This window comes from Pseudoliparis swirei, chromosome 5, assembly GCF_029220125.1.
Source record: "Pseudoliparis swirei isolate HS2019 ecotype Mariana Trench chromosome 5, NWPU_hadal_v1, whole genome shotgun sequence".
Taxonomy (NCBI): Eukaryota; Metazoa; Chordata; class Actinopteri; order Perciformes; family Liparidae; genus Pseudoliparis; species Pseudoliparis swirei.
In genome coordinates, this window is record NC_079392.1 from 16,804,491 (window position 1) to 16,827,557 (window position 23,067).

General features: G+C 43.0%; 1 protein-coding gene across 5 annotated transcripts in view; it reads right to left on the bottom strand.

Moving 5' to 3' along the window:
* The window catches only part of nfic (nuclear factor I/C), a 94,918-nt gene extending 72,650 nt beyond the window's left edge, over positions 1–22,268 (bottom strand). For 3 of the 5 annotated variants that reach the window (XM_056414825.1, XM_056414826.1, XM_056414827.1), the window contains exons 1-4: positions 22,104–22,268; positions 4,476–4,646; positions 4,034–4,210; positions 1,988–2,171 (exon numbers count right to left, since the gene is read on the bottom strand). In XM_056414825.1, the coding sequence (XP_056270800.1) occupies positions 1,988–2,171; positions 4,034–4,210; positions 4,476–4,646; positions 22,104–22,184 (613 nt within the window). In that variant the 5' untranslated portion in view covers positions 22,185–22,268. Of the gene's footprint in view, positions 1–1,987; positions 2,172–4,033; positions 4,211–4,475; positions 4,647–18,485; positions 18,929–22,103 lie in introns of those variants that run through there. The other 2 variants (XM_056414828.1, XM_056414829.1) reach the window with 2 other exon arrangements.
* Between the last annotated feature and the right edge of the window lie 799 nt (positions 22,269–23,067).

Consider the following 23,067-nt stretch of genomic DNA (forward strand, 5'->3'; position numbering starts at 1 on the left):
GGTACCCGAAAACGCCAGTATCAACGCCGACAGTGAAGAGGCGACTCCGGGATGCTGGCCTTCTAGGCAGAGTGGCAAAGAAAAGCCATATCTGAGACTGGCCAATAAAAGAAAAGATTGGTATGGGCAAAAGAACACAGGCATTGGACAGAGGAAGATTGGAAAAAGGTGTTATGGACAGATGAATCCAAGTTTGAGGTGTTTGGATCACACAGAAGAACATTTGTGAGACGCAGAACAGGTGAAAAGATGCTGGAAGAGTGCCTGACACCATCTGTCAAGCATGGTGGAGGTAATGTGATGGTCTGGGGCTGCTTTGGTGCTGGTAAAGTGGGAGATTTGTACCAGGTAAAAGGGATTTTAAATAAGGAAGGCTATCACTCCATTTTGCAACGCCATGCCATACCCTGTGAGCAGCGCTTGATTGGAGCCAATTTCCTCCTCCAACAGGACAATGACCCAAATTGTGCAAGAACTATTTAGGGAAGAAGCAGGCAGCTGGTATGCTGTCTGTAATGGAGTGGCCAGCACAGTCACCAGATCTCAACCCCATTGAGCTGTTGTGGGAGCAGCTTGACCGTATGGTCTGCAAGAAGTGCCCATCAAGCCAATCCAACTTGTGGCAGGTGCTTCAGGAAGCGTGGGGTGAAATTTCAACAGATTACCTCAACAAATTAACAGCTAGAATGCCAAAGGTCTGCAATGCTGTAATTGCTGCAAAAGGAGCATTCTTTGATGAAAGCAAAGTTTGAAGAAAAAAAGTAATACTTCAAATACAAATCATTATTTCTAACCTTGTCAATGTCTTGACTATATTTTCTATACATTTTGCAACTCATTTGATAAATAAAAGTGTGAGTTTTCATGGAAAACATGAAATTGTCTGGGTGATCCCAAACTTTTGAACGGTAGTGTAAATTGTTAATCAAATCAAGGAAAACTGATTCATTTAAAAATAATTAAAATAAAAAAATGTAAAATGATATATATACAGTGGGTACGAAAAGTATTCAGACCGCTTTAAATGGCTCATTGCAACCATTTGCTAAAATCAATAGTTCATTATATTTCTCATTAACAAACAGCACTCCATCCTGACATAAAAAAACAGAAATGTAGAAATGTTTGCAAATTTATCAGAAAATAAAAACTGAAATATCACATGGTCATAAGTATTCACATCCTTTGTTGTGATACTCATAGTGAACTCACATGCTGTCCATTTCGTCTGATCCGCCTTGAGATGTGTCTACTCCCTCCTTGGAGTCCAGCTGTGTTTAAATAAACTGAGTGGACTTGATTAGGAAAGGCACACACCTGTCTATATAAGACCTTACAACTCACAGTGCATATCAGAGCAAATGAGAATCATGAGGTCGAAGGAACTGCCCAAGGAGCTCAGAGCCAGAATTGTGGCAAGGCCCAGATCTGACTAAGGTTACAAAAGAATTTCTGCAGCACAGTTGCAATGTTCATTTTTTATTTGCATACATCCCATGATGCTTGATCTGTCTTAAAAAATGTCAATCAATTATTTGAGAGAACAGAACTTGAATCATTCTCCCAGCTTAAAGATCAATATACACTTTAATCAAATGACTTGTATAGGTACCTTCAAATGAAACACTACATCACAAACCATAAAGAAAGTGAGTCTGTAAAAATCCTAATGTGATAGAAGACTATTTTATCATATATCTAGTCACAACTGTGCCTATGTATGTATATGTACAGTATATGCATGTTTTTGTCTGTGTAGATTAGCATGTATATCTGGGTGCGTATATGTTCGCTTATGTACTCACTACTAGCTAAACTATTGGTACTATTGTTACTATAGGGTTTTTTGTCTTATGTCGTACTGTATTTCAGGGACGGTTCTGTTGTGTTGCAAATGTACAAATAAAAATGTCCCAAAAACAAAAATCTTCATGCAATGAGTCATTATTTTTGTTTTACCTCAACAAAAGCTTGTGTTTGTACATACCTCGTTCTTGCACATAGTAAGCGAGGTAGAGGTCAAGCTCTTTGACAGACACAGAGATGTGTCTTGGCTGGACACAGAGGACTGGATTGGTGCACTGTTCTCCCTTGACCAGCCGCTCTCCATCTGTGCTTTCCAATGGAATTCCTTTAAACAGGATGACCATGACCAGGTCCAACCTCCACACCTTGAAACAGACAAAACACAATGAGCATTGACTGAAAACTAGCCACGGTGAGAATAACAATATACATCTATAAAGTTTTACTTTACACATGAAACATATATTTTCATGCCAACTGCTTACATGATAAAACCCGGTCAACCACTTGACCTATCAAATGAAATGTTGTTCACAAAATGTTATCATTTGCCAACTTTTACTTTTGTTAAGGTTGTCAGCCTTTATTTACTTGTTGCAGTTATCTGGTAACAATAAAAAAACCAAATGAAAAACTTACAGGATAAACATAATGCCTCAAACTTTCCCAAAAAGAAAATCCAAATAGTGGTGGAAATGTTCCTCCTAAAAATACCTAACTTTGATCAACACCCCAACACAGAAGAAGGTCTTTCCAAGGATATAACCTCTCTGTGGGTCTTATATGACACATTGGGATAGGCACAACCTGATGTTGCCCTCCAAAGAAGCACCATGTATGTAGTAATGTAGGGGTTAACTAGGGCTGCAACAACGAATCGATAAAAATCGCTTATTAAAATAGTTGGCAACGAATTTCATTATCGATTCGTTGTGTCGCGCGATTATTACGGTACTCAATAATACTCGCGGAGTATAAACAAAGTTGAGCGCAGAGCGGCGCAACAGAAATTTTCGCCCCTAGTTGAAATATTGCAACTTTGAGGCGATAATTTCCCAACTCGGGCGAATCAGCTCTTGAGTTGCTCCGCGCGTCATCGCTGTCCCACCACTGTTAGATCAGAACAAGACGGACAATAATGTTATGAACACAATAATACTCATTTAGATGTTCCGCTCTCAGACATAACAGTTACCTTCGTTAACTTAATCGGTGAAAGTGACCGAGCTGTGTGAGCCTACGGGTGATGTTATGAACACAAACACGAGGGCGCTAGATGTTCTGCTCTCGTAGCGCTGGAAGCGGAAGTCTTTCAGACGAAACAGTTAACTTAATCTGTGAAAATGACCGACTTGTGTGAGCCTACGGGTGATGTTATGAACCCAAACACAAGGGCGTTAGGGGGGAGGGGGGGGGGTGTGACTTTTTCTTTGCTCCGTCCCGATGCGCGCAAACCGACGTCGGAGCTCTGCGGCGCGCGAGACGGCGAGCAGAGGACTGCGATCTACCAATACTACGCAGCGATCGACTGGTAGGTCGCCGCGATCGACGTATTAAGCACCCCTGATGTAAACTCACAAAAATAATCAACAGATGAATCGATTATCGAAATAATCGTTAGTTGCAGCCCTAGGGTTAACAAAAACATATTATTATCTTCAATTTCCATGTCAAATTGCAGAATTGTTTTCTTTATGAAATAGTCAAACTTTAGACCTGCAAGCTAATGAATCGCTTCTGCAAATTCAGTCAGGAAGACCATACACTTGCATTCCAGAGCCCATACTATTGTTTTTACATCAACCAATCACTCTACACACTCTACGCATCACATAGGGACATAAATCCCCACTGTGCATACAGGCTCCACACACATAATATAGGTCCACTTTTACTGCAAATATCGCGATGCATCTGATCAACTCCCAATAATATTCTAAACAACTGTTAAATAACCCAATAAATAGCCTATGAGAAAAGGTTAGTGCTGGTACACCAGTTATACATGCTGGTCAGAGTTTGAATTATGTTTTTGATCATTCATATGAGTATTTATTTTTCAGAAAGCCATTCTCTTGTCCATGAAACACCTTGGGGTCCGAGTAACGGCTTTATTTTAAGCAGACAAGATAATCAATAACATCAAAATGTACTTATCTTCTTAGCTTGTGGTGCAGACAGACTGAGAAATGAACTACTGGAAGTGAACATGTAGTATTACGTTTACCTTGTCAGCTTGTCGGAGACAGTCTATGCGTCTCATTTTGCCTTTCTGGTCCGGGTTTGACAGGACGCAACATGCAGCTTTCTTCCCAGTGATTGACAGGACAAAGTCTTCTCTGCATTCAGGTCTAATGTCCTTTCTTAGCTTGGCCAAAAGACGGCTGGCCCACTTCTGTTTCACCTAGGAATGGATGATATTGCAAAGGGAGTTATAATGTATTAGTATTATTATTATTATTATATAGGAATATTAAATTGTGTTACCATATTGTGAAATATTGGATTGAGAAAAAAGGTATCTTCAGTTTGTTAATCATAAATTAATTTAAATCTGATTTGTAAAACAGCAACCAGGAGGCAATATTATTATAAAACACTTTATTAACTTTCCTTGTCATGCAGATGATAATGCCATGACTATCTACCACTCAATTTATCCATCCCACCTCTGCCTTCTCCCCCAGCAGTTCATCTTTGACAGCTCTCTCTTCTTCTTTAGTCATCCTTTTCTCATGCTTTTTGAAGTACTTCCTTTTCCTGGCCTGGAGGTTGAACCATGTGTAGGCAAAGGCACGGACCTGGGGCAGCAGAGCCTCAATGAACGGATGAAATTCATCCTATGGCGGACAGACATGAACTTAATTACACACACAATTATGGGTAACCACATTTACCACAATGTCCTCAGATAAGGCAGGGGCTCTATTTTCCCAGAAGTATAACAGGTTTCAGCTTACCATGTTTCAGCTTCAAGTCATTCATCTACAATGAAGATATACTTTAGTGGTAATTAATATATGTTTAAATTGCTCTATGCAAATAGTGCATCTGTGGCTCATGATGAAAGCGGGTTATTGTTACTTTCTTGATTCTTGTTATTCTGAGTTTGTACTCATGGTTGAATGCACTTATTGTAAGTCGCTTTGGATAAAAGTGTCTGCTAAATGACATGCAATTTAATTTAATGTTGGGTCAGCAGTTTGATTCTGCTGAACTCTGGCAGTTCAGCAGACAAAACAATCTAAACTCAAAGTTCATTGATATACTTGTCCCAAAGTTTGAGACAATATGACATATCACCCCGGTCCTACACAACCTCCACTGGCTCCCGATCAAGTACAGGATAGACTTCAAACTACTACTCATCACTTACAAATCCCGAAGCAACCTGGCCCCTCCCTATCTTTCAGACCTCCTCCCCCTCCACGCTCCAACCCGTTGCCTCAGGTCCGCCGACACAAACACTCTGAAGGTCATCAGGACCAAGCGACAGACCTGGGGTGACCAAGCCTTCTCAGTATGTCCTGTTTGTTTGTTTTGTCTGCTTTCTTTTTGTTTTGTTCTGTTGTCACTGTCTCTTGTCCCCATGTAAAGCGACTTTGTGTATTTAGAAAAGTGCTCTATAAGTTTGAATTATTATTATTATTATTATTATTATTACATATTATTATGATTCCGCTTTTTATTTTTTAACATTGGTATCATATTGGGGGTATTTCCTCGAAACGAAAACTCACCTAAATTTGGCACTTTTGTCAGGCTTGGTGAAAATAGACGGATGACATGCACCTCGAAATTCAGCTTTAAAAAATTGCTTTCTAGCGCCCCCTCAAAGTTTGACCGGTGACGCCCCTCACCCAGAATGTCCGATTAACTTGAAATGTTTCACACATGTCCACCTGGACCGCCTACTTAGATTTCCGTCCATTTTGAATTTTGTGAAAAACACATAATTGGCTAGTTCTCCTACACGCTGGGTCCGATTTATACCAGACCTTCTGTATATCATGATTGATGGGCTTCCACGTGGACCTGCTCTTCACCGCGGGGGCGGGGCTCGTCATTTTCGCCATCTACATGTACAGCCTGTCCAAAGCCGCCGCCTCTTCCTCGGCGTCTTTGGCGTCACGGAGGACGGAAGGAGACGCCGAGATGGAGGCTTTTCTGCCAAAGTGTTGCGAAACAGAAAGGATCCTGAGTGATAGACGGCAGCCTTCATCCTCCCTGCTGGTACTGCTGCAGTATTACCACTGTACAAAATGTACTACAGCAGTATAATTCCGGTGTTACTGCAGTATTATAAATGTATTAATAATGACCGTAAAAAGTTGCGTATTGATATTGTCTTGTGTGAATGTTGGACTTTTCTGTTTCAATGTTGTTTTTATCTTTCATGCTTTTATCCTCTATTGTTTTACTGTACGGTGACCTTGGGTGACTTGAAAGGCGCCTCCAAATAAAATGTATTATTATTATTATTATTATTATTGAAGCTATATCACCTTCGATGAAAAATGGCCCAATTAACATTTTAGGGGCGTATCTTGTTTTTCAATGCTCATATCCTCAACACTATTGGGACTAAACACTCCAAATTTACAGGATATGTGCAAAATGCGTCCTGGAATGTACACTGCAATTTCGTGCCATTTGAACAATAGGGGGCGCTACAATAAGTCAAAGTGCCACCTAATCGCGAAAGAAAAACCTCAATAAGTGACAAACATCGAAAAGTCCGACCGGCATGCCTGTGTCCTCGGCCGAGCGGGCCGGCGTCCTGCCAGCGCCCCCGACTGGTGCGGATGAGCGAGGACCCGTTCATCGTTGCTCGCAGATTTAATTTATACTTTATTTAGTTTGTGCCTGTGCATCTATGTGCAGTGTACTGTTAGGTTGTTGTGGGGTTTATGTACACTTGCACATGTAAATAAGGAAGTCTTATGTTTTAAATAATGCATATAGAAAGATAATTTACATCGTGGACATTAGGGAGGAATATTCCGATGAATGTATTAAGAAGCACAGACAAGTATGATCACTGTATTATATGTATAACTGTAATGTTGATTTTATGAGGTTTATTGTTATCACAACTGTAGGATGTGGACAGTATGAATGAGATTTGTTTTATTATGGTAGAGGTGCATTTCCCTTGAGATCCTAGCTGGTTTCCTGTTTAGGCTCTTATTCTGAAGTCTAAAACCGGGGGTAGGGCTCTAAACCGGAAGCGGAAAGCAGCTGTTACCTCTCTTGGCGCGAAACTCAGTCTCTTTTGAAATGCTTAGCAGGAGAGAGCACGCCATCGGGGTGGTGAGTGAGAACAACACACTAACTGGGAGCTTTAAGCTCACTAAATGGAGACTGTAAGTCCTAATCTTATTTGCGAGACATTAGATTGGCTGTCTAATTATTGGAGGTCGACAGAAACTTTAAAGCAACCAGAAATGACTGTCAAATAAATACTCCTAAATGCATCCCTGGTGTTGAGACTTCTTCCACAAAACACATAGATCCATCCAGACTCTTTTGAACACTTTACTCTTTTAGTACACATCTTTTCGTTTTCATATGCATATCAAGAACATTTTATAAATGTTTGATCACACAAAAAAAAGCTTATATTGTCCTATCATTATATAACATTACATATAGCGTTAGCTCTGTGCTCATTATCCTTGCTCTGAGAGCTTATAGTACCATTGTAACCCAATAGGGAGTAATGTTAAACGATACGATTTTGCATATTTTGTATACCGATACTTCATTAAAACAGCGCTTGTTCAGAGCGCACGCACTGTTCCGCTCCTTGTCATGCTGCCTGCACGCTGCCCTGCACATCAAATGCAGGAGCTTTTGTCAACCATCCTCGGCTTTTTGGAAAAAAAGTCCCCAAAAGTGAAATGTGGAAGTACTTTGAAGGAAAGCCCTATGACATACAGAGACCTGTCTACAAAACTTGTTTCAAAGTCACACAGACCAAGGAGTTTGTAAAACTATGTAACTCCACAATTGCTCATACTTATGGAACAAACTATGTAGTCATCTGGTCAGATACGGAAAAAAAGACCTACATAGCCGTGTATAATCAATGCTATGATGGCACCATGTAGAGTTTTCATTAATATTTTGCTGTAGGCTAATATTAATGCAATTTGTTAAGTGTTCAAAAAGCTGGCCAGGAACAAGTTGGTAAAAAAGGGAACCATACATATGTTTTATTTATTACTATTATAGATAAATATACCAGTATCATATTTGGGCTGACTGTGGTTTAGTGGCTAGCAGGTCCGTCTTTCAATCAGGGGGTTGGTGGTTCAATCCCTACCCTAATCAATGTGTCCTTGTAGGACACTTGACCCTGAATTGCTCTCTGTAGCTGTGTCTATGGTCTATGGTGTATGAATGTAACAGCTAAATCTAATGGTATTGGTATCAGGTATCATGATATGTATGGCAGGTTTTGAAGTTAAAATGTTGTTATCGTGACAACCCTACTCGAGAGTTCATAGTACCATATTATCTCACGAGAGAGCGTATACTACCATATTACCCCACTAGACAGCTCATCAAACCATATAACCAGGGGTGCACATAACTGGTACGCAGATACGCATAAGCAAAGATAATCAACAATGCGTAATGCCACTTGTGTTACTTCGCTCCTTTGCATACTTGACCGATCATCTTATCAAATCTTACACATGTTGCTTGTCAACAACTGTCAGAGATGTCCAAAAAGCAACAGACCTTAAGCAGCTTCTTTGGCATTTCGCCACCTACAAAGAAACGCCAACTGGAGCCAGAGTCGAAGAAAAGACTTTTATCGGAAAAGTGGCTCCAAGATGTGCAGTGGCTTGAAGCGAACAATGAGCGCACTGAAATGTGGTGCAAGATTTGCCACTCACATCCACATCTAGCAGACAAAACGGGTGCGTTTTATAAAGGATGTTCCTTTACTGAAGCGGCTCGGAGTAAATGTTGGAGGTGCATATCATTCACGTGAAGGGAGTGCACGGATCATGCAGAGCACATGTGCCAAACTCGCACATGGCCGCATGATAAAATCTATTTACTATTAGAGCTGGCCCGCCGGTATATCGCACGCACCACCATAATACTACAAATCCCACAATGCACTGTCCGTGTGTCGGCACGTCGATCGCGGGCCGCGAATGTGCGCCTCACAGTCTGTATTACATACCACTTCTGTCAACTATCCCTCTTCCCAAAAAATGGCTACATGAAAGGCGGAATTTGAAAACAGGAGTTTTCAAGACAGGTGGGGGAGGCACAGTGTATATTCGCGGATGTAAATGGCAAAGCTGTGTGTCTTCTGTGCGGAGACAGTGTGGCTGTAATGAAAGAATACAACAGAAGGGCGCGGTCACACCAGACGCCACTTTTAAAAGCGCAACTGCTCCAAAACCGCCTCGGGAAAAATAGCGCGTTGGAGTCGTGTTTTCGATTTAGAATTATAAAACTCTTCGTAATTAATTACCCCTAATATGAGTGTCTCGTCGGGAAAACAGGCGCGCCTAAAAACGCAAGAAAAACGCACCGCGAGGCATTTGAAAGGCATTCACACGCCGATTTGCCGATTTTGAAGCCCAACAAAGCAGGTTTGAACTGCTTAGTAATCCATTTGCAACTGAAGTGGAAAACGCACCATCAAACCTCCAAATGGAGCTGATTGAGCTCCAATGCAGTGACACGCAGAAGGCAACATATGAGTCTGTGGGCGCTGCAGAGTTTCCACGTTTATCCCCGACACAATGCCCCAGCTGCCTCCCAGGCTGCTCACACCTCTGTGTGGCAGCACATACCTGTGTGAACAACTATTCTCTTTGATGAACACAACTTCACACAGGACTCGTCTTACTGATGAGCACCTTCACTCAATCCTGAGGATTTTCTCAGCTCAGAGCCTGACCCCAGACATGATGAACTTGTATCTAAGATGAGACACCAAGTGTCTGGCTCAGACCAGTGAGCATCACAGAGCAGCAAACCGTGATTTGACGCATTTTCAGTTTTTAATGTAGTTTCATTTTTGCATTTTTTTTCTCTTGCTACAACAAGACATTTGATTTTTCTTTGCAGTAAATTATTTATGGCTGTTGTTTGCCTGTAGAAAATGTTTTCACTTGAAATGACTGGAAAAACTGCAGATAGATCCATATGCAATTAATGAAAAATATTTTATAATTTGTATTTATTTATGTAATATTTATAATTTGTATTTCATTTATTTCATAATTACCTTCGTATTGAAAATGCCGGAAGGTTATGTTTTGATCGCCGTGTATTTATTTATTACCTTCGCATTGAAAATGCGGAAGGTTATGTTTTGATCGCTGTGTATTTATTTATTTATTTATTACCTTCGCATTGAAAATGCCGGAAGGTTATGTTTTGATCGCCGTGTATTTATTTATTTATTTATTTATTTATTTATTTGTATGCGTGTTATTCGCAAAACTCAAAAAGTATTGAACCGAATCGCATGAAATTTGGTGGGATGATTGTTTATTATCCGGGGACCAGTTGATTAGATTTTGGGATCGATCGGGTCAAAGGTCAAGGTCAAAGGTCAAGAACAGGTCAAAATCTTTCACAGAACTCAAAAAGTATTGAACCGAATCGCATGAAATTTGGTGGGATGATTGTTTATTATCCGGGGACCAGTTGATTAGATTTTGGGATCGATCGGGTCAAAGGTCAAGGTCAAAGGTCATGAACAGGTCAAATGTTCTTGAATCACATGGAATTTGGTGAGATGATTGGTTATTATCCAGGGACCATTTGATTAGATGTTGGGATCAATCGGGTCAAAGGTCAAGGTCATGGAAAGGTCAACATCTTTTTTTTACCAAAGCACGATACATTTGTGTCCAATTGGCATGCAACTAATGCCACAATGTTCATAATTCAATGCCCAATCTTGTGATATGCGAAGGTATGCGCTCTACCGAGTGCCCATTCTAGTTTATTTATTTATTTGTATGCGTGTTATTCGCAGAACTCAAAAAGTATTGAACCGAATCGCATGAAATTTGGTGGGATGATTGGTTATTATCCGGGGACCAGTTGATTAGATTTTGGGATCGATCGGGTCAAAGGTCAAGGTCAAAGGTCATGAACAGGTCAAATCTTCTTGAATCACATGGAATTTGGTGAGATGATTGGTTATTATCCGGGGACCATTTGATTAGATTTTGGGATCAATCGGGTCAAAGGTCAAGGTCATGGAAAGGTCACAATCTTTTTTTTACCATAGCACAATACATTTTTGTCCAATTGGCATGCAACTAATGCCAAAATGTTCATAATTCAATGCCCAGTCTTGTGATATGCGAAGGTCTGCGCTCTACCGACTGCCCGTTCTAGTTTATTTATTTATTTATTTGTATGCGTGTTATTCGCAAAACTCAAAAAGTATTGAACCGAATCGCATGCAATTTGGTGGGATGATTGATTATTATCCGGGGACCAGTTGATTAGATTTTGGGATCGATCGGGTCAAAGGTCAAGGTCAAAGGTCATGAACAGGTCAAATCTTCTTGAATCACATGGAATTTGGTGGGATGATTGGTTATTATCCGGGGACCATTTGATTAGATTTTGGGATCAATCGGGTCAAAGGTCAAGGTCATGGAAAGGTCAACATCTTTTTCTTACCATAGCACGATACATTTTTGTCCAATTGGCATGCAACTAATGCCAAAATGTTCATAATTCAATGCCCAATCTTGTGATATGCGAAGGTATGCGCTCTACCGAATGCCCGTTCTAGTTAATGTTGTTTCTATAGGCCTTGTTAGTTCCAGGTTCAATATGTGCAATAAGCTTCTTTCAATACGTTTTCAATAAATGTTGAACCCTTCTGACCCTTGACTTGTATCAATTTCTTTATTTCGGCCCACTGTGTATTTGAGTTTGACACCCCTGATGCAGAGCATCGCTCACACCATCAGTGGGGAGTTTCGAGCCAAGTTGCAGTCTGTTGAATTTTGTCTCCTTTTTGATGAATCTGAGGACATCACAAAAACTGAGCACGAAATCGTTAACATTGTGTCTGTGTCCAACAACGGAGAGTTTACCTCGGACTTTCTTGGACTGATTGAACTGGGTGCTGACCGAACCGCGCAGGCCATAACAGACGGACTTGTGAGACTTTTCCAGGACACAGGCTTGGATGACTGGACAACTAAGTTGGTCGCTGTGTGCACAGACTGCTGTCAATGTTGGTATGTACAACGGCGTTGTACCAAAACTCCAGCAACTTGCTGCAGTTGGAGACTCCCTTGTGCACATTCTGTGCACAGCACACACACTGGAGAATTGCGCAAAATCAGCTGATCGCAACGTTCCTTACTGTGAGACATTTAATCGCTCTGTGGGCAAGCTGCTGCAGTTTTATTTACAGAAAGGTGGAGCAAAAAAAACTGCTGCACTGAAGAAACTGTGAAAAGAAAATGGGATCTCCTTTGTGAAACTGGGTAAGTTTCATAATATCAGATAGTCTGCATGGAGGCATGAAACACTTAAAACTAGAATGGGCACTCGGTAGAGTGCATACCTTCGCATATCACAAGATTGGGCATTGAATTATGAACATTTTGGCATTAGTTGCATGCCAATTGGACAAAAATGTATCGTGCTATGGTAAAAAAAGAGTTTGACCTTTCCATGACCTTGACCTTGACCTTTGACCCGATTGATCCCAAAATCTAATCAAATGGTCCCCGGATAATAACCAATCATCCCACCAAATTTCATGCGATTCAAGAACATTTTGACCTGTTCATGACCTTTGACCTTGACCTTTGACCCGATCGATCCCAAAATCTAATCAACTGGTCCCGGATAATAAACAATCATCCCACCAAATTTCATGCGATTCGTTCAATACTTTTGAGTTCTGCGAAAGATTTTGACCTGTTCATGACCTTTGACCTTTGACCCGATCGATCCCAAAATCTAATCAACTGGTCCCGGATAATAAACAATCATCCCACCAAATTTCATGCGATTCGGTTCAATACTTTTTGAGTTCTGCGAAAGATTTTGACCTGTTCATGACCTTTGACCTTTGACCCGATCGATCCCAAAATCTAATCAACTGGTCCCCGGATAATAAACAACCATCCCACCAAATTTCATGCGATTCGGTTCAATACTTTTTGAGTTTTGCGAATAACACGCATACAAATAAATAAATAAATAAATAAATACACGGCGATCAAAACATAACCTTCCGGCATTTTCAATGCGAAGGTAATAAAACATTTAAGCAATATTGCTAAGAGCACGGGTATCGCTAAAATCCTAACGATATATACCTCCTACCGACACTGGTCCAAGAACTGTACAGACCAGGGCAGAAACATCACTAAACACATCTTATATTTCAGCTTTGTACAAACATGAGGCATGATATATGTCCAAGATGGCGGCACGTGTAGACGCAGCGGCCCCTCTCCAGGGTTTTTCCTGGGTCAAAATGGGTCTTCGGCGTGCACCATCTATTCATGCACGTCGGGCTGTTGAGTGTGTGATCAGCAGCTGGCCGCTCTGTCAAGTCGCGCACCTCACAGTTGCGTATTGATCAGACAAGAAGACACGCTTATCAACTCCAGTGTTTCCCCTACCATTATAACAGGGTGAAATCTGACCACCCGTCACCCTGTAATTTTCGTCTACCCCCCGTCAACACTTCTCGGCTCGCGCGACAGAGCGATGCGCGCGCCGGCATCGAAGCTCTGCCGTGATGCGCGCACATAGCCGCGCACACGGGTGAGCACACTCACTAGCACCCCCCCGTCAACAACTCTTCTCGGCTCGCGCGCGCACAGGTGCGCACACCTCAGTGTTAAATTAAGCTCAGGGCACCAACATGGCTAGCGGCACTAGTCCCGCCCCCCTGAAGCTGTAAACCTAGGGGAAACACTGAACTCGATGACTATTGATCAAAACAGAACGAGGGTTCGGCTGTAGCCGACTTGAAACATACTATTGAGAACATATTCGCTGACATGCACGTGATGAACAGTTTGTTTTTTGTTTTTTATCCATCGCAGACTTTTTTTGCCTTAGGCGCTCGGGAAAACGGCGTAGGCGCGCGCCCAAATGTTCTCTATGCAGGAAAAACCCTGCTCTCTGTCCGGTGTTTTGTTCTGTTACAAATTGTTTGTACGGAAATTGTTCGTATTCATCTCGTCTGTCTACGTCGGAATACATGTACGGTCGCCAGGTTCTGTCAATCATCAGCAGGACAAAGCTATGCAACACTCGGGATGCTGCACAAAAAGAAACATTCAAGGAGCTCGGATTACTCCGCCGGCCTACGACTACACCGGACTCGACTGCCACCCCTCCCCCAGAAACGAGGCTCCACAAGCGATTTGAGAGGAAGCAGAAGAGGGGTAAGCACGGAGGTATCAGAGCTAAGCTAGCGGCTAGTCCAACTCGCCCACCCATACCACCCATTATTATGGCTAATATGCGATCCCTGGACGATAAAATGGACCATATGAAACTGCTGCGGACGGCGCGATGAGACGTAAGGAACTGCTGTGTGCTTCTTTTCACGGAAACATGGCTAAAGGACAACATCCACAACTCCGCTGTGCAACTGGAGGAGCTAACATGCTACTGAGCGGACAGGGCCCTTGCTAAAGGCGGGAAGACTCACGGCGGCGGAGTGTGTGTTTACATCCGGGATGCATGCTAGTCGCTGTTTAAATCCCGCCCACCTCCAACAACAGTGACAGAAACGAGGCACTGTGTGAACTGTATGCTGTTCATTGACTTTAGTTCGCCGTTCAACACCATTATCCCACAACAACTTGTCTGCAAACTTGACCAGCTGGGGCTCAACACCTTGCTGTGTAAGTGGCTGCTGGACTTTTTGAGTAAGAGGCCACAAGCAGTATGGGTCGACAACAACACCTCGAGCAGCATCACACTGAGCACAGGGGCCCCTCAGCGCTGTGTGCTCAGTCCACTGCTCTTCACCTTGCTGACCCACGACTGTGAAACCATCTACAGCACCAATCAGATGGTCAAGTTTGCAGACGACTCAACTCTGGTCGGTCTCATCACCAAGGATGATGAGACCCTCTACAGCAGCGGTCCCCAACCTTTTTTGAGCCACGGACTGGTTCCATGTCAGAAATTATTTACAGGGACTGGCCATATAAGTATGACGTAATAAATATTAATATGAGCAAGGCGCTTGTTTATCTGCAACGAGCCGCTGATGGGAGACAACCCGACATGTGTTTGTTATGTCTGGATCGTAACTTAGTTCTAGTCGCTGTCATTGCAGAACACCAGCAGAGTTGTTGTGTGAAATGTCTTTTTAAGGCCACCGTCATTTGCGATCTCGAGCAGATCTTCTTTTGGCTCGTACGGGCTCAATTCACCGGGTCGGTTTGTTTACAAATGGGTCGCAGGTCTATTCTTTTGCAATCGGGTCATTTGTGGTTGGGGAGTACCGCTCGAACTCTTTTAAAAGCCTCTTCCACCCGGTCAACGTTTGAAACATGTCTAATCTTCCTCTATTCACTCGCCCACACAGCAGCGACTTTAGCGACTAACTTGAAAACACTTGTCATTTCCCCTGAAGTGACAGAATTCATTGAGCAGGTTGAATGTTTTAAGATTCTTTGTCACTGAAATGTGCCGCCGGCACAGCGGGTTTGGCGAGTGAGACTTGCCTGCAGTGATAAACCCGAACTTTAAGACTCCTGAATGCAGCTTTGTTTTGAGGCTTTTCTTCTTCTTCTGTCTCTTTATTGACCTTCCCCCTCGCCATAGAAGCTCTTCAAAGAGGTTGTTTTTGTTTCACTCATGCTCGCTATATTATGGGTTTGTTAGAGCTCGTGCCTTTGCTCACTTTTTTTTTTTTTCATATTATGTGACCTCTTGAGATGTGAGAGGCTCAGGGGCACACAAGGGTGTATTCTAACGTGGCACCATTGAGAGCCTCCTGACCAGCTGCATCACCGTGTGTGGCGGAAGCTGCTCGGACTACAACCGAAAAGCCCTGCAGCGTATAGTGAATGCAGCTGGACGCATCATCTGTGCCTCAATCCCCTCCCCTCCCTACAGGACATATATAACACCCGCCTCTCCCACAAAGTAACTATGATTGTGAGCGACTCCTGCCACCCCTCACACAGTCTTTTCAGCCTCCTGCCCTCTGGGAGGAGATACCGGAGCCTCCGGGCTCGCACCACCAACTGTCCAACAGCTTTATGCACCAAGTTGAACTCTCTCCCCACTCTCCCACTCCTCTCGCCTTTAGACTTTTACACTCAATGTCAAATGCTGCTAAAAAACTACACTATTCGACTGCTGCTAAAATACAGACGCAAAGTATTTTTTATAGTTTTTAATTATCAAATATATGTTGTCTAAATGTTCTTTGTTGTTGTTGTTGTTAACTGTTGACTGTTTGCACTTTATTACCTCATCACTGTATAACTTTTTATTATTGCTATTATTCACAAAAAAGAGAGAAACATACTTTCGATTTTTTGTATTTTCAACATTGGAAAAATGACAGTAAAGATGACTGACTTTGATAACACGTTGAATATACTTCATAGATGTCAACACACTAACTTAATTCCACTGAAGTTGATATTGTACACAATTCCTTAACAAACATGCATTGGTTGGTAATACAACCTTGGTAGTGGCAGGGCCACTTATAATAGAAGGAGTTATTGAATGTGTAGCTGTTGCAACAGTAGTGGTAAATAACATTGCAGCAAAAGAAATGTGTATCATAGCAGAGCTAAATATTAGTAGCAGAGCAATAGTAACAGTTTCAAGTTTCAAGTTTCAAGTTTCAAGTTTTTATTGTCACATCCCCTTTTATACAAGTATAATCGGTTCGTGAAATTCTTATGTGCAAAACACCCGACAGCAGTAGCAGACTAAAAAAAGAATAAGAATGAGAATAAACTATACAATATCCACACACAAAAAAGAAGAAAGTATGTAACAGTGCTACTAGCAGTGATAACAGACAGAGCAGGAGCTGAGCAGTGGTAACAGTGCTAGTAGCAGTGATAACAGAAAGGAGCTGTGGTATTAATATATAATTATTAGGGCTGTCAGCGTTAACGCGTTAATCTATGCGATTAATTTGGCCGCTTTAACGCACTAAAATATTTTAACGCAATTAACGCAAATTTTTTTTTTTAAATATATTTTATTAATCCACAAGGGGAAATTAGTTCTCTGCATTTAACCCATCCTTAGTTATTAAGGAGCAGTGGGCTGCAGTGATGCGCCCGGGAAGCAACTGGGGGTTCAGTGCCTTGCTCAAGGACACTTCGACTTGCTTCCGGTGTTCGTTGAAGTTGTTACACTCCTCTGAGTGTCAAACCGCGGCAGTACGGTTTGACACTGTTTCCGTTTTTTAAACAATTATTTCTCCGCAAAAATAAGGAGCAGAAATCAGTTTAACTCGTGGATGAATCAGTCGGGTTTCCTCCTCCGCTCCTTCCTCCCGTCTCCCCCTCTGATACACAGAGGAACGGAGGGGCGACGTGTCGGGTGACGCGGAAAGAACTCGTCACATGAAACCTTCAACGTGATTGGTCAATCCGTTTGTCTGTCAACATTTTGCGAAAAAAACAACCAATGATCACTCAGTAAATCACAAGGACCTCCCACCACACATGTGAGGCTCTATAGCAGCCTGTCAGTCAGAGAAGCAGTTTTGTCTTTAAAAAGAAGGAACAAACTTTCAATCGCGATTAATCGTGATTAATCGCGATTAAAAGTTTGTAATTAATCGCAATTTCACAATGTGCGATGAATTAGTTAATTTTTTTAAATCGATTGACAGCCCTAATAATTATTAATGGTTAGTGATTAGTAGTAACAGTAACAGCCTATCAACACCTACATATTTGAATGGTATGTCATTAATTGGACCACAGTGGTTAAGTAAAAAATTATAGCACATACAAACAGTTTTAACCCTTGTGTCGCCTTCGGGTCAATATGACTCGATTCAATGTTTAACCCTCCTGTTACCTTTATATTTACTAACATATTTTACCCTTGAGGTCAATATGACCCCAGCTATTAAAATCTCCAGAAAATTATTAGAATTAATATTGTTTTCCAAGTTTAAGTGTGAGGTACTTTATGTTTGTTTGTTGACTCCCGAAAGAACACCGACATTAAACATTGAATCGGGTCAAAATGACCCGAAGGCAACACAAGGGTTAAACTATAAATGTTGGTATTGGCAATCAAACACCAACAGCAGTCACACACCAGCTCCCCTGTCATCGCTACTGAAACTCCACCACTTTGTCCACTCCGATAGTAATCACGTGTTAGAGCGACCCCACCGCAATAGGGTGGGCAGCCAGTGGCCCAGTGGAGGAACGCTTTCTGTTAAGTCCCCGGATGGAACCTAAATGAAAGCACACGAGCTGACTAACATCGAGAGGAGGTCTCTGTCCTGTCAGCAGGTCCCAGCTAATGCAACGGCCTGGTGCAGTATATGTGCTGCAGCACCGAGGGCGGGCTGAATGCTTTGACGGAAGACATTAGTCTCTTTATGTTTCCTTCATACACACCGCATCCATAAATCAACACAGTCCCGTGTGGGACCGACTCTGCCACGACACAGCACACTTTACCTGAGCCACAGCGAGAGGCGAAAACATGACGGGATGAATCAGACCTGGCTTGGCGCTAACGGAAACATCCCGACGCTCGCCGTTACTTCCTGCACATTTCCCGTGCTATTCCCGCTGAGGCTGTTCGGCAGCTGTACCTCCGGGTTAAAGAAAACGCTGCATTTCCTGGACTGTTCCACTGGCTTTTTAACGATCCAGCTATGAAAGGGCTCTGGTCGCCTCGGATGACTGCCGCGTTAACTCCACAAATGATGACGCGCCAGAAAAGTTGAGGCTCTGGAGAAATGCTTCGCGGGGAGAAAAACACGGAGAAAGTTGTGAATAGTCATTATGTGGCGAGAACGGGAGACGGCGTCATTTCGAGAGGGAAGGAGATGAGGAGGCGAAGAATAACAGAAAGAGAAGTGAAATGACGTTATGAATTGAGCCCATCCCAAACGGGCTTAAAGCCGCAGCAGCTGCTGCACTGTGCCTCAGAACATACAGGCTGCTCCTCACCCGCCCTCTGGCGCGGAGACGGAGTTCAGATCAGCGGCCTGTCTACACACATCAGCTCACGAGTAGATAGATAGATAGATCGGTTCGAGAGAGAGAGAGAGAGAGAAAGAGAGAGAGAGCTGTTTTCCTGACATCTAGTATCTTATTTCTCTAATTTATAAATGTGGAGATAAATTAGACCCCAATAGCTACCGTGGCATAGCAGTTGCCTTGGGAAGTTATTTTGCAGTATTATAAATAACGGATTATTAGATTATCTGGACCAACACAACATCCTTAGTCAAACTCAATTTGGCTTTCTTTTACAACACCGTACCACCGATCATGTGTATACCCTTCGCTCGCTCATTCAGAAACATGTACACCAAAAAATTGAAAAATATGTGCTTGTTTTATTGATTTTAAGAAAGTATTTGATTCAATTTGACATACAGGACTATATTACAGACTTCTGCAAACTGGTATTGGGGGGATAAGTCATTATAAAATATATTAGTGTGTTGTGAAGATAGGAGAAAGAAGCACTGATCTCTTCACCCAGAGAAGCGGCGTTTGTCAAGGCTGCAATCTGAGTCTGACAATTTTCAACATATAAATGAACTAGCAGTGCAGTTGGACCAGAGAGCAGCCCTACTGGAGGAGAACTAGGCCTGGACCTGGTTATGTTGTCTCCCACAGAGCAGCAACAACAGCTAGACCTCTAAGAGGACTACTGTCAGAACTGGGCCCTGGCAGTAAATCTAAAGAAGACAAACATCATGATCTTCCAAAAAAGGCCCAGATGTCAGGAAAACAAACACCATTGTACTCTAGGAAATACCACCATAGAGCACACCATGAGTTACACCTATCTTGGTCTGGCTATTACAGCCTCAGTGAGTTTCAGCATGGCAGTGAATGCACTAGAAGAAAAGGCCAGAGCCCTCTATGCAATTAAAAGAACATTTTATACTATCCAAATTCCAATCAAAATATGATATGGTGTAAGATTTTTGATCATGTGATGAAGCCCATTGCGCTCTATGATAGTAAAGTATGGGTCCACTCAGTTACATACAGAATTCTGCAGAACGATCCTCAACATTCAAAGAAAAACACAAACAAATGCATGTAGGGCAGAATTGGGCATATATTTAAAACTAACAGATTATCATACTAACAATTTCTTCCTGTCAGCAGTGGGGCTCATTAACAGAGCCGGGGCTCCCCCACTGACTGACTCTGTCATCCCGAGGACAATTTCCTTCTGGTCACTCCCGTTGCACATCACTTCATTCTTTACATCACTTAATTCTTCACTTAGATACACGTAACTCTTCACTTTAAATATACTTGTCACTTAAAACGTACTTAGGCAAGTTTCAGTATTTAACCAGTGTGTCTGTGCGCTTTATCTTATAGACAATATATTATATATTCTTAGTTATCGCACTGTGTTGATTGTTGTTGATTGTTGTTATTGTCTATTGTTGCACCACCTGCTATGACAAATTCCTTGTGTGTGAAAAGATACGTGGCAAAAAAAGGTTCTGATTCTGATCCCCTTATAATAAACATTAACAAACGAGCAGACAGACAGAAAGACAGACAGACAGATCCTGACCAAGTACAGCCCCAGTGTCCACCATTTGGCAATCGAACTGGGAGAATTTTCTATACTAAGAATTATGCTACGGATACCTTGTTAGTATCGATACACCGTGCAGCATTTCAGCAGTAGATGTAGCGGGCTGACATTCAAGCTAACTCGAACCCCCCAAACGATGTCGACATCTGAACGCTGATTGGCCAAGACTCGACACGTCCCATCAAAGATGTTTTATTGCGAAGAGCACCACATCACATTTTCTCCGCGTCTCACTGCAATCTCAACGGCAGCGGGCTAGCGGGTTATTTCTCTAATATTATAACATAAATCCATTCAATTTCAAAAACCTTCAAATTAAAAGCACGGGATATTTTTCTTACATTTCTTTAAGAAAAGGTGAGCGCATGTCTTTCGAGCCGCCAGGGGGCCACATCATTACAGGCCAGATTCAACCCGCGGGGCGGGCCTTGTGTTTGACACCTGTGCTTAGAGTCAATAAGGCAATGGCTGTTGTTGCTGCTTGAAATAAGTGGTATCATATGCACTTCTGTGATCATGCACAAGCAGCTTTGTAGATCCGTGGAAGCCATTTCTTCTGATGGAGTTTGAAATGATGGCGGAGCAACATTTGGCTGCTTGCTTTTTTACAGTGGCATCTGCAGTTGTCACGTGGTTCACTTCCCCAACTTGAACCCAGTGAGCTCTGTGTTTATCCTCACTGCTCTCTGCTCCATGTCGAGGCAGAAGGCCCTCCGTCGGCCTGACATTCTAACTCTGCCCGCTGGCTCATACTGCGGCCATTTTCTGCTGACTAACAAACACAAGAGAAAGATCGAGCTAAACATCAATTCGGCCGTCCTGCTTTGAGACAGACACCAGAATTTTAACATATTTCCCTAGAGACCGCACATGTTCAGATACACGAACTGCAAATCCGGTTGTCTGGTCACTAACGTGCCGCCAGGGGTCGGAACCACATTTGCGGGTGTCACGCCAGTACGCCCGCTCCCCCGCACGGAGGCGACGACTGCTCCAAACTTCATTCAAAAATATAGGAGTTTAAAGAAGACTTGGTTTAATGTCGGACATAACTATCTCGTCGTCCTTGATTGTCTTTGGCATCAAGGACAAGAGTCAATGCTCAGAAATGGCTGATTGTCAACTAGATCCGCCCTGCAGTGTGACGGCATGACCAGCAGACAATTCAACATTGTTTTCAAGTTGTGGTGTGCAAGGTGTGCACATTTACCCGGGGCCAGGCATGTTTAATTGCCAGATTGTTGACAGAAATTCAGCGGCACATTCTCTCCACGGACAAGTGTCCCTTACAGCTGACAGTATTCGGACGCTGCTCTTAACTTGAAGACGGAGGAAAAGAGAGAAGCTTGCTGCAGTCAAGAGACGCGACGTGTCTACTCCCGCCTGCTGCGAAGCTCATTTTTATCGCTCCACTCGCATTGCGTCTTTCTGGACAGCACCAATAGGAAGCAGCACTCTACCGCATTACTGTACCGGAACAGGTTTGGTCCTACCATTTCGAAGCTGAGCTGCCACCGGGGGGAGTTAAAGCTGATCTCAACGCTTGCCCATCTCACGCTGTCGGTCGTTATCATTCCATATTCATTGCAAGCATCATGCGCGTACGCGTACCAGATGGAGTAAAGACGTGGCGCTCGAGACCAGAAACGTCCCTCGTCAAGCTTCAGGCTCCACAGTATTCCCCCCCCCCCCCTAGATTGCGGCAGAATAAAATAGTGCTACATTCACCTTATACTTCATTCTCTCTCTCTCTCTCTCTCTCTCTCTCTCTCATCATAGTGTCTCCTAAGTCCAGGGCTGGATAGGCCATCTGGCATACCGGGCAAATGCCCGCTGGGCCGCGGTAGTTTTGGGCCGAGCCGGCCGGCCGGTCCCAAAAAAAAAAACGTTTTCTTTTTTTTGTTGGACCGGCCGGCCCGAAAATATCGCGGCCCGGCCGAAAGCTACCATCGAATGGCCCATAAATCGGGGACAGCGGCCCATTGGTCCATTTTCTATACAGACACAGGGCTGGCCCAATCAACAGAGAGAGAGGTTGGGGGGGGGGGGTTTACGCACGAGACCTCTGTCTGACTTTCGGTGCTGCTGAGCCTGGATACTTGAGAGATGGAGGGGAAAAAGCACACAAAAACGGAAGGGAGGCTGGGAAAAAATTATAGAGAAAAAGAAAAAGAGACTCGAGGCAGATGCTGCCAAATGTGTCAACATTAGGGACATGTTTGCTGCTGCTGCTCCCACAAGTTTAATGTTAACGTTACCACAGCAGCAACAGGTTGAAGAGGAGGCTGGCAGAGAGGAGCAGGAGCAGCAGGGTACAGATACAGAGGAAGCAGGGCCGAGTCAGCCTCTAACTTTAGTTGATCCGGTCAGGAAAATATAGCTACAGACTATAGCTACAGCTGGCTGACGTTACCCCATGGCCACCACCGCCAGTCAAGAGTGAGTGAGTACACTGGT